Source organism: Aplysia californica, unplaced genomic scaffold (assembly GCF_000002075.1).
Source record: "Aplysia californica isolate F4 #8 unplaced genomic scaffold, AplCal3.0 scaffold00178, whole genome shotgun sequence".
In the NCBI taxonomy this organism is placed as follows: Eukaryota; Metazoa; Mollusca; class Gastropoda; order Aplysiida; family Aplysiidae; genus Aplysia; species Aplysia californica.
Window position 1 is genome coordinate 150,765 of NW_004797448.1, and position 12,656 is coordinate 163,420.

Consider the following 12,656-nt stretch of genomic DNA (forward strand, 5'->3'; position numbering starts at 1 on the left):
TATATATATGTGTGTGTGTGTGTGTGTAGCCCAATTTAAGCACTCCCACTATAACCGAAGGCAAAGTCGAACTATAAATCTACAAGTACTTACAAACACGTCCATCACTCGTGATCTATGCGACGACTGATGTTTCAGTAAGAGTTTTACGGCACATGCAACACAATAAAGTCTATAAGTGCCGAAGATAAGAGGTGTTACAAAAGAGTAACAAACACGAAAAGAAGGAGGGGAGATAAAGACGACGGATGTGTTGATAGGAATAGGAGAGAAGAAGCAAACCACACCAGAGGTTCGGCCCTATTGTCAATAGGGGAAAAAAAAGTTTAAAGACACAAAAACACACCAAAAACAAAAAAGCAACCTGGAATGGTATTTCAAGGCCAGTGATCATGATAATGGCCATATTTCATTCATTCAACATCGGATAATAAAGTAGACAGAGCATGCCACACTATGCCCACATAACATAACAACAAGGACATTTTGTGAGCATTCGTGATGAAAAAGAACATAAAAAATGAACAAATCTCAAATGACAAATGTACACATTATTGCATTGGTATACATTTGTAAATATAAAGATATAATTTTTGCATTTGGCTGTTGAATTGTTGAAGTCAGAAGATAAAACAAACTATTATTTATAGTAGTATAAACAAAAATCAAGTAGGAAAGATTGATTCTAGGTTTACAAATAAGAACATTTAAAGATAAATAATTAAGATGGAAAAAAGCAAACAAATTTCATTTCCCATTGATCATTCTACAAAACCTCCATAAAGAAACAAATTAGAATAGAATATGCTAAAAAAAACCCAACCACAAACCATTTACACCAAACAACCTTACAGTCCACGCAAAGTATGAGTTCAGATAGAAGGGATTATAATTACAATAATATAATTCTTTCTCCGCCACTCCGCTATCTTAACAAAATATTGCACCTGAGTGTAAATTTGTAAAGCGAAATGAATGGTAAAATTAAAATACAGCAATGAAGAAACACAGTAAAGTGTTCAATGCTCAATGGCAACAATATATGAAATAACACAGGGAAAGAAAATGCTGTTTCAGGACAAATCGGCACACAAGTATGATCATATATTCCTGTTAATCTTCACTTAACTAAAAATTATCTTTAAAATATTTGGCATTTCATCGAATAAATAATACAGTACCGGTACAGAAAAGACATAATTAGCATACATTCTGTGTTACGTATCTGTAATAAACAAACAATTGTGCTCTCTCGTTTTAGGGACTGTTCACAAAATGAGGTCTGCTAAAATTTTGCTAAAAATGAACACTCAGCTCCCCCCCCCCTTTCCCCCGTCATCTTCCTCAGGGGAACTCCCCCCCCCCCCCCCCCCCAGTTGATGTCAACCAAAATGTAACATGTGTATATTTAGATAGAACCTGAACAGGAGGCATTTTACATTTACACCTTCTTTTTGTCTTTTTTTTTTGCTTTTAGCCCCCCCCCCCCTCCCCCAAATAATATGGTCCAATTTAACAGTGTTAATTTGAGGCCAAGAAAATGTGGCCTATGTGTCACTTTGTAAGGAGCCCTCCCCCCTCCTAAGGTGGTGTCATTTGTGAACAGTTCCAATGTAAAACAAATGATATGGCTACCAGTTTGTGCTTAATTCTCCGTTGTATAAAAAAACCATGAATTTGTGCAATGATTGGAAGCAAAACTATACATGACTTCTTTCTTTATATCTTTATTATGCCAACAGAAACATTTTGAAAGATTACTAATCCATACAGACAAAAAGTACAAAGACTTTTCTGTTGATCTGTTCAGTACATTTGTCCTTGTTTTAACTTCCCTGAAAATCCTGTTCAATTCAACAAAGCATTTTTTTTATTAAATGAAAAATTTTCTACACATTTCGTGGACAATCAAACAAACATGTTCCTTTGAGGATTCTGCCTTTTCTGAAAACAAAACCAGCATAATGTACAGCATTAAAGTGATCTACCATGGCTATCATTAAGAGAAAAACAATGATGATATATTGGAAAATGGCAATCTAATATTGTAAAGATGTTTGTCATTTCAAGTTGTGAAACATAAAGCCCTTTACCATGTGCTGTTAATCAAAATCCTATATCTACAGACGGAGAAAACTAAACACAAGAACAGCTCACAACTTCCATAAAATAAAAGAAGTAATGATTAATTAAGAATCAGGCATTTCTTTGGTCTTCAGAGAAGTATTTTCCCAGAGTTGGTGACTCTACCCCCGTTGGCACGATCATATAACGTGACAATTGGAGGGAAAGACTAACAGCAAAATGTCCGTCTCAAAGACTCTCTATCTCCAAACTTAATTTTTGTTCTTGTTTAGCTAAAAAAAACAACCAAACAACTGAAGCAATGAGTTTCACGTCACAACTTGCAGACTTCCACCTTCCATGTTGAGATTTTCACATAGACTTGTGAGGCATTCAGGCCACAACTTGAGCAAAGCACAAATGAAGAGACAAACTCAAAGACAGACATTTCAGGAAAGTATCAAGACAATAGTCTTCACATGCAACAATGTCAGACAGTATAACATTTTACACGAGTTTAAAAACAGGAGTGTTGTACTTAGAGTCCAGAGAGAGACATGTGGCTGCTCGTAGTTCAAGCTAATTAGATACATGTAGATCTAGTGTACTCTTTGGGGAAATTTCCACATATTATTTGTTACAACATCAAACAACTACCAGTAATTGGCGTAACTTTATATGTGTCTACATCATGACCTCATCAAACAATGCAAGGCAGAAAGAAATTCTCCGTGATCCAAACAAAAGAAGGCGTGGCTCAACCTCAGTCCGAGCGCCTCAAACACTCCAGTACATCGGTGGCAAACTAGTGGCATTGTCTGCCCCTCATTACTGTGTGTCTTCTGTCAAACTTAACATCTGAACTGATCTCTTGGTGGCCTAAAATCGATAAGAATAGACTTCAGCCACCATCCGTGCAAAATTCAAAATTTCCTACCAACTAAAAGTGTTTGTGTCCTGCGCACTCATATGACCTTATGCAGTTGCGAGTGCTGTAAAACACGCACCAACACCCCCCACCAAAAAAAACCCAACAACAACTGATCAATCTGAGGATCAAGACAAGTTTAACTACAAATAGACCTCTGATGCCCATACCAATAACTGTTTTGGTTTATAAGAGCATCATTACCTTACAATGAAATACAGTCGAGCATGCCCATAGTGAAATCAGTAGGATGCTGAATTTTTTGTTGTTTTATATATATATACACCTTTGGGGGCTCTCGTGGCCTAGAGGTTAAGGTGTTGGCCTCTTATTCAAAGGTCCCGGGTTTGAATCCGGGTAGCGACCGAAAAATATTCTTCTCTAAAATTGTCTCCTTTCACCTCCTTTCCTGCTCTCTAGCAATGTTCTGTAGTCTGCTTTCATTTCCACTTTCTGCCCCCACCCCTCACCTCCTTTGCCCCCTCCTCTGGGCACCTGACTCTTTCTGCAGCCTTTCTACTGCTACTCCTTGGCTCCTCCTTACTGCTGTCTTTCTGCCACACCCCTGATCTTCTGGTAGGAAAGATCTACACCTAGCCTTCTCGGACAAGGGCGAAAAATCTCGGAGGGCCCCTGTGCAAGTTGCGCACGTTAAAGATCCCATGGTGGTCTAAAATCGATAAGAATAGGCTTCGGCCGCCACCCGGGCAAAATTCAAAATTTCCTACCAACTGAAAATATTAGGTGTGTCTCGCGCGCTCATATAACCTTATGCAGTTGCGAGCGCCGTAAAACACTATACAAAAACAAAAAATACTATACCTTTACAAATTTTGCTGTGAATGTGTTTTTAACACAAGGAATATACATCACATAAGATAAAATTTGGGACCAGAAAATGTGACTGCTATGGGAGTGTTTGTCATGTGCATGCTAGAATGTATATATTTAATAAGAAAAAACTACAACACAGTTCTCGGTAAGGACACTTTTAAAAGTGCATTAGAATAATAAACAAAACAAAGTTCTTGTGTGTCATGCACATAATGTTTAGCAAAGTGAACTCAGAGTCCAGGAAACTGAACACGCTGTGATATTTCATAATAATAATCATAATCAAATAATGGCATTCAAATAGCGCCAACCCATGCCTTACCACAAGCTCTGTTGTACACAACTATTCACTATCATTACCACAAGCTCTATTGTATACAACTATTGACTATCATTACCACAGAAGACTTGAAACCTTCCCAAACATTCTCAGCTTCCTGGGAAGCATACAGTGAAGACCACAACAGCACTGATATACCAGAATTATTACCATATGTTGCATTGCGGTACAATCAGTAGGTAATCCAAAACAAATTTTGTTCCTCTTGAAATAAGGATTTGAAGCTTCTGACAAAATTTATTCTGTTAATACTTTTTGCTGCAGTTCAGTAACTATAAAAGCTATGAGCTTTTGAATTTCTGCGAAAAATTGGTTGAAACATGGGATTTCGATCATTTGCAAAAGTGTTCTTTTGGCTTGAAACAACATTTTTCAGTAAACTTCACCCTAAAATGTGTACTTTAATGGATGGAAAAGATTTCTGTCCATAACAAAACAATTCCACGGTGAAGGCTCACATATGAAACTAACATCGTAATTATTATATCAAAGACATATTGGTAGGACCACATTTATGGTCCCCAAAGCGCAACAAGCGGGCATAATACAGTTGAACCTGCTCTAACGGTCACATGTATAAGACAATCACCTGTACAAACAGCCACTCCCACTTTCATACGTATACGTTACATCATATTCACATCATAACGACACTTGTGTAAGACAGCCACTATTCTCCTGGTCCACGGGCGGCTGTCTCAGACAATTCCAACTGCATTCATGATTCACGCTTCATTGAGTAAGTTACTCCATTCTGTACAAAATCTGTTTTGGCGTAGATTTGATGTGTTCTCATGTTACTTTTCATTCAAAGCTCAATGCCGACGCGATATCTCCCATTAAAGTGTCACACAATACCCTACCCTGTTCCTCTGACGCGGCACGGACACGTTATATAACAGAGCGCGTTGAGCCACCCGTCAGCGCAGATGTGATGATGTTGTGGATGGTAGTGCCAGTAGACGCACGTGGTGTAGTGGTAGAGTGAGGCGGTGCTGTCGTAGTCTTTGGGTGCTCACCCCCGGAAGATTCCCAAGGCTTAGTCTCCACTGAAACAAATCAGAACAAGAAAAAAGGTACCGGTAAACTCTTTAATGTAAAAGGATAATGCCCTGATAAACAAACAAATGAGAATAAGAAAAAAGGTACCCGTATACTCTTTCATGAAAAAGGATGCCCTGATTAACAAACAAAAAAAAAGATAATTTTGAGGAGGACAGCTTGGATATGCTCTAAAAAGCAGTGCACACTTACACTTATTCAACTAAATAACAATATATAGTATGATTGTATAACAATATCCATATATAGAGAGCAACTCTCCCTCTAAACAGCAAGCCCTATCTGTTTTACAATCTATTCATTTACTCCAGCAGACTCCAGAACACTCTGAAATATCACCTGCTTCCTGTGAAGCAAACAGTGAAGGCAACTCGTTAAATGCTCAAACACTGACAAACTGATTAGATCAAAATTGCTGTCTGTAACAATAACTGGTATTTTCACAAGAATAGTCAACCCTTTTTTTAAAATATGGAAAAACTATTAAAGCCACAAAACCAAGTGTATCACTCAAGCAAAGCACAGACAGACTATTGCAGGGGAAGTCAACCCATACATACGGTACTCATAACCTGCTATTCAAATTCAATATAAAAAAACAGAGACCCCACACTAGTGTCATGGAAATGCAATTTCGTCCTACAAGAATGCGTGTGTATATATATATAAATATAGTCAGAAAGTGGAGCAGACTAGGGTTCAGGAAAAGCACACTGATGGATAGTCCTAAAGACTTTTAAGATACACATTTTTACTCTTCACTAAATGCTTAGCCCTTCCCGAAAATAAATATAATAGTGAAACAACAACTCAACAATTATACAACAAAATAAAAACAAAACAGAACCAAAGAAATTCTACCCTTCTATCCCACAATACAATGCACATTTAAAATAGAAAGCATTCTCAGTAACATATCTGAAGACTCACAAATACCAGTATATTGATAGTCGGAATGTTTCACCCTCCACCCACACAATTTAGATAATCCAGGAGGCAGGCGCACAGACTCACCAACATGTATGATAATAACATCAAATTACCTAGAACTATGATGACATCACATTACCTAGAACTATGATAACATCAAATTACCTAGAACTATGATGACAATGACGGCAATGATAAGAAAGATGACGACACCGAGAATGCAAGACATTTTGCAATTCTTCCAGCACATATTCTTCCTGATCTTAACAGCTGACCTCTTGAAATGAGAAGAGCTGCATTCCAAATCCTCTGAAAAAGTATAAAAAACAAACACATTTTTAAACCGTAAAAAATAAAAACCTTTAGATTGAAAATGACATACACACTTCTTATGACACAAAATATTTCTATTCAATACTTGACGCACTGTGCTAGTTATCAGTGGAAAGCTCTGTTCTTATACAGAAGATGGCAACAAATAAAGCATACTTGTAGAGTAAGGGCAAAATATCCTGAGATCATCATAGATTGATAAGGTAGACTATTGTCATATTTAGTGTATCATGAAAAAGGTTTTAAGACTACACGGCAGTCAAATATACATATATACAAACTTTGCAAAAATGTAACGTAACATTTTAACATTATATATTACTCATGCTTACCGGATCGTGACTGAAGGCTGTCAATTCGCTCGCCCCTCTCCAAGACTTTCTCCACATTATCCTTCAAGAGAGACGTGACTTCACTAACTTCCGTCTCAAGATGATCCAGGTGGCCGGTACGTCCGCGACTTGACTGAGCCCTGAGGTGGGGGAGGCAGCAAGACATAGACCGTAAGACGATTATAAAATCATCATACAATTTTTTAAACTTTAAATTGTGCTTCTTTATAAAAAGATATATTGCTTGTTTGTTCAATAACTTTTGTATTTTCACAAGTATACTCACATTATAACTCAACCCTCGGATTTTTTAAACTTTAATTTAGCAAGAAATTGGTAATTTCCATGTGTGGGTAAAACACAACAACAAACTACACAGTGAGAAAATATGTAACATCGAATCAGATACTCCTCCTAAAAGAAAACGAACTGTTTTTGATCAGATCAACTCGCTTTGCAAAACATGCACAATTTTTTAACATATGTAAATAATAAAGCACAACATTCTACTTTTCTCCAATATTTAAGTCACCATTCTGTGCATCTCAAAGATCAAATTAACATTTACCAGCGGAAGGGGTTATTGGGAGTCGACTGCCCATTAAATCAATTGATGTTATTGGGAGTCGCAAAAAATAAATTATTTTTTACCTCAAAGAGTTTTGTCAATGTTCCATCGCAAAATTATGAAAGCAGTGATTCAATTGGCTTGAAAAAAAAATAAAGAGCGAGAGGACTTCCGGAGTTTGAGTTGCCACCAGGGGCAAGCGCGGTTTTCTCCATACCGGCCTACCTTTTTTTGTTTTGTTTTTTTCTTGCACTCGTGTCGCGGTAAGGGATGAAGAGAAAAAAAAAAAATAACGATTTCATTTCGCACGTGTTTTGAACAGAAGAAAAAAAGAAAAAAAGGACGTAATCCCAAAACTTTTTTTTTCAGGCAAGTCCCCCCTTCCCCCAAAAAATAAAAATATGACTGATCGGGTGGGGGGGGGGGGGGGGGGGCACGAGGCCCCCTGAACCCAAAGAAAATTTACCTCAATCACACTTCAAACTAAACTGCACAAAAATTACAGAAATCGCCCCCCCCAAATGCACGGTCTCAAAATAATAGGAAGGACTTCCGTAACAAGTGACCACCTCAACAAACACAATAAAGAAGAGACATAACCCTAACCCACCCCCTAATCCTAACCCTCACCAAACACAATAGAAAAGAGACCCATCCCCTAACCCTAAATATGCACAATGTAAACCACCGTAACTTTGTCATGACTAGGGCAGATGTAATCTCTGATTTCTAATAGCGTCAAGTGATTATTGGGAGTCGACTCGTAATAAACACTTTGTTTACCAGCAGGGTTTGTTGGAAAAGCCTCATTAGGCTAGGGCATCTCAAGTCAGACCAAATTGAAACAGAGGAAAAGCAGAGAACTCCAAACAGGAAGTAAAAAATTAAGAAGTATCTCCAAATGTTGTACAATTTTAACCCCCTAAGAAATAAATTGGAAGGACTTCAGTAACAAGTAACCACCACCAACAAACACAATTGTAAGAGACCTAACCCTAACCCTTGCCTTCTATTCTACTCTGTCTCATAGTGGTCGCTTTTACCGGAAGGACTCCCCATAAATTAAAGGTATAGAGGCATGACGGCAGCGGAAAATAGGAGGGTTTGAGTCTGAGAAAAGGGATGGATGATCAGGAAGCTAATAGGAGAGAGTAAAAAATGTTGCTGATTGAATTGGCTCAGCATTGCACTTAGGACCTTTAGGGTTCCTTTCACAAGAGCTCATTTTGTGAGACGGGAGGAGAAGTTTTAGAAAGGACTAGGCAGGCATATTTTTGTGTAGTGCGAAGACCGCAAAATGCAACGCTCGAAGTCAGAAAAAGTTTAACTCCAGGACTAGTATCCAAAAATAGGTTTATATGAAGAGGTGGTTCCATATATATATATATGCCCTGCCCAGAAGAATAAAAGTAGTTGAACCTATCCTATCATCATCCACCGGTTCGAATGACAATCACTTGAACATTACAACAACCACTTCCTGTTCCCCCGTTGTCTCTCGTCTTATGTAGAGACCATCACAGGCATCCACCTGTCTTAGACAAACACCTGTCCCCTCAACAATCAACAATTTTGACAACACTTTGAGTAAACTTAATATTGTAAAGTACAAGTTCTCTGCAGAGGCTAATTATTTTGCAACTCTAACACCTGTACCTTTTACCATGGAGCTGATTTAAACAGCTTCTGCCCCTTGCCAATGGATGACTTTTATCACAGTATAAGTACCAGTTTGAGAATATAAACGAAGTGGATAGCCGTACGCTAGCCTCTTCAATAATAATGATGCAAAATGAAAGACAGTGGTGAGGCAGATCCACATGACCATTAATCTTAGAGTAACAACTCAGCAGCAACTGAACTCAGTATCTTAGACTTTCAGGAAATAATGATGAGGGTTAGACCAGAGAGGGTTTACATAATAGAGAGGTGACACTCGTGGGGGCGCTCCATAACAACAGTGCATTGTTTCGCGTATCGCCCGGCGCGAAAACACTTACGCGCGGTGATCGCTGCCACGGCGATGTTCAGGAATGCTGTCATGTCATGAGAAAATGTAGTACCGTCTGTAGTTAGTTCACTGCGTTACTAGCCCTTTAACAAAGAAGGAGGCCTGAGATTTCTACTGCATATTTCAGGCAACCCCCTGCCTCCCTCGGCCATAAACTGTAAGACTTGTTTTTGGCTTAAGTTAACATACATTCTAATAAACAAATAGACGCAGAACATTACTTCGTCTCTATAGATCTGAAAAAATAATATCACCGTAACTACAGGAATAATCGGTTTAATTTTCAGCAAGCAAATTTTTATCTACTCGTTCTCGAATGTCCCTCTGTCATCTCTCTCTCCCTCTCTGTCGGTCTGTCTGTCTTTTTTCCTCTCCCTGTCTCCCTTTCTCCCCCCTCTCTCCCTCTGTCTAATTCTCTGTCTACAAGTCTGTCTACCTGTCTGTCTGTCTCTCTCTCTGTCTCTCTCTCTGTCTCTCTTTCTCCCCTCTCTCGCTCTGTCTAATGTCTGTCTGTCAATCTGTTTCTCTGTCTCTGTCTCTGTTTCTGTCTGTCTGTCGCTCTCTCTGTATCTGTCTCTCTCTCTCTCTCTCTCTCTCTCTCGCTCTCTTTCTCTTTTCACCCCTCTCGCTCTGTCTATCAGTGTGTCTGTCTGTCCGTTTGTCTGTCGGTCTGTCTGTTTGTCTCTCCTTTTCTCTCCCTGTCTCTTCTTCTCTCCCTTCTCTCGCTATGTCTATTTGTCTGTCTGTCTGTCACTCTCTCTCTCTCTCTCTCTCTCTCTCTCCCTCTCTCTCCCGTTCTCAGTCTCTCTTTCTCCCCTCTCTCGCTCTGTCTATATGTCAGTCTGTCAATCTGTTTCTCTGTCTCTGTTTTCTCTGTCTGTCTGTCTCGCACGCGCGCACACACACACACAAACACACACACACACACATATTATATTTAATTCTCGCAATTTCAGATCATGGAAAAGCACATGAAGCAATAATGATAAATCTGCCACTTAAAGAATTTAATAGGATCCCCATCACCTTCCATCCCCCATCCCATCCCCCCAGTTTAATAGGATCCCCAACACCTTCCATCCCCCATCCCATCCCCCCAGTTTAATAGGATTTCTAACACCTTCCATCCCCCATCCCATCCCCCCCCCCAAAAAAAAAAAGTGGTAATCGGACAAAGAAAGTAGCAAAACCGATCGATGGCACTTTGTATTTAGACATCTTTTCGCAGACCCAGGTAACATATCTTTCACTAGTAGAATGCAAGCTCAATTCGGGTATTTAGACATGGGGAAAAAAACCCAATTTATAACTGATATTATAAAAAGTTGAAGTGTGTTGAGTTTGTGCATGGAGTGTCAGTCTTGTAGGACCACAATCACATTGTCATTATTTTGATCTATATTTTTCTAGGTAAATTTTTACTTTTGCACCCACACATGCATTATAAACTGCCACAATTTTTGTTGTAGAACACACACACATGGCCACTAAAACCCTTGCAAATCAATTGTTTTCAAGTAAATATCAATCCTAATTGTTTAACATCAAATCATTGTGAAATTCAGGGGGGCATGCCCCCATGAAACCCCCCATTTATAGTTAAATTTACTATTTTCAAACATCAATAACTCAATAACTATTGATTTGCGGCAAAAATGAAGGCCATTATATTCGTGTTCAGCATGCAAAATACTACTAGAATAAAAGTATATAAACGAGTACATGAGACGGGTGTGTATTAGTAAAAAAATACCTTTTTCTATAATTCATCAAAATATAATATTCGTTATCCCTTGGAAATCGAAAGAAACTCAGATTTTGACTCTAATAGGTGCAGTTTATAGCAGAACACCATTGACATTTCGTACTAACCGAGGCCATGCTTGTCTATTGAATCAACGAAAAAGCCTTGAACAATGGACGCAGTTTGTTTTGTTTACCGCGCGTTTCTCCACGATCCACTGGTGACCCAGATACGTGCATCCGGGCGAAGTGCCGTCTCTCTAGTCTCTAGTATTAAACTGTAAATAAACTCTCTGGTTAGACTGTCTTTCATTCGGATCATAAATCACTGACAATAATTAGAGCTGGAGCAGACTGAACTGAAACTCCAACTCTAGACTGTCTAGAGAATTATATATTAAAAGTACTAGATTCTAGATCTAGATCTAGATCTAGACCTAGATCTAGAAGTACGAGAGGCAGAGGTTTGTTGTTGGTTTGCACTGCCACCCACTGACGACAGACTCTAGATATCTCTAGATCTACCAATCTTTCCTGACCTGACTGGCTGAACCTGTAGACTGTAGAGAATTCACCCATCCTCTGTTCTTTACTTTGATTTTAAACTCTAAGTCTGTAACCTTCAAGAAAATGTATAACAGCAACACTTATATGAAGGCATAGAATCTAATAAGGATTTTGTGACCAAACTGTTTTGTCCCATTCACATTCATTCTCATTCAGTTCATCCGCAACTTGGCTTCCGAATTTCATTCTTTACAAATTACAAGGCTTTATTCTAGATTCTAGAAGATCTAGACTCTAGATTCTATATATCTAAATGAAGATCTAGAAGATATAATTTTGATGTACTTACATGGTCATGAAGAACAAAGAAAAGAACAAAGGTGAAATGCCCAACTACACAAACGTTTGACTAAAAGTGAATTTCAAGAGCTAAAACGTTGTGCGTTGTTATAAATAACACGGAAACAAGGGCGTCATGATCAGCTGACAATAAACAGTCTTGTTTATGAGTCATGAGTTTTCTCCCTTGGGTTCAATGTAAAACTAGAACAAAGAACAATACGAAAAATCAATTGACTGCATCATCAACGAAACTATTCACACATTTCTTGGATTTTGACTTTTTGCATCGGCTGATTTTCTGCCTTTGCCTATACAAATGTCGTGATCGAAGAAATAATATTATAATAAGCTATATACTGCCTTGACACAATACATCAGATGTGTAAACCGGTCATAGATTTGAATAAAATTTGAAAGTTATTAGGCTACAGGATCAGAATGATTGTCCCGAGGTAAACAACAGGTGAGACAAGGACACCAGATGTTCGCTGTAACAAAAGGTGTTGACCTCATGCTTGTGTTACAATGTACACATCCTGTATGATGTACATGGTCTTGTACTATCTCTTTCTCTCTGTCCCTCTATGCCCTCTCTTCTCTCTCTCTCTCTCTCTCTCTCTCACTCCCTCTCTCCCTCCCTCTCTCCCTCCCTCTCTCCCTCC

General features: G+C 38.6%; 1 protein-coding gene across 1 annotated transcript; it reads right to left on the bottom strand.

Annotated features, from left to right (window-relative positions):
• Positions 1-3,968: 3,968 nt before the first annotated feature.
• Positions 3,969-12,160, bottom strand: LOC101861951 (vesicle-associated membrane protein 8). Its single transcript, XM_005098280.3, has 4 exons — positions 12,002-12,160; positions 6,824-6,963; positions 6,324-6,467; positions 3,969-5,215 (listed from the first exon to the last, which is right to left on the bottom strand). The coding sequence occupies exons 1-4, from the start codon at positions 12,007-12,009 to the stop codon at positions 5,058-5,060; spliced, it is 450 nt and encodes a 149-aa protein (XP_005098337.1). The 5' UTR covers positions 12,010-12,160; the 3' UTR covers positions 3,969-5,057.
• Positions 12,161-12,656: the final 496 nt, after the last annotated feature.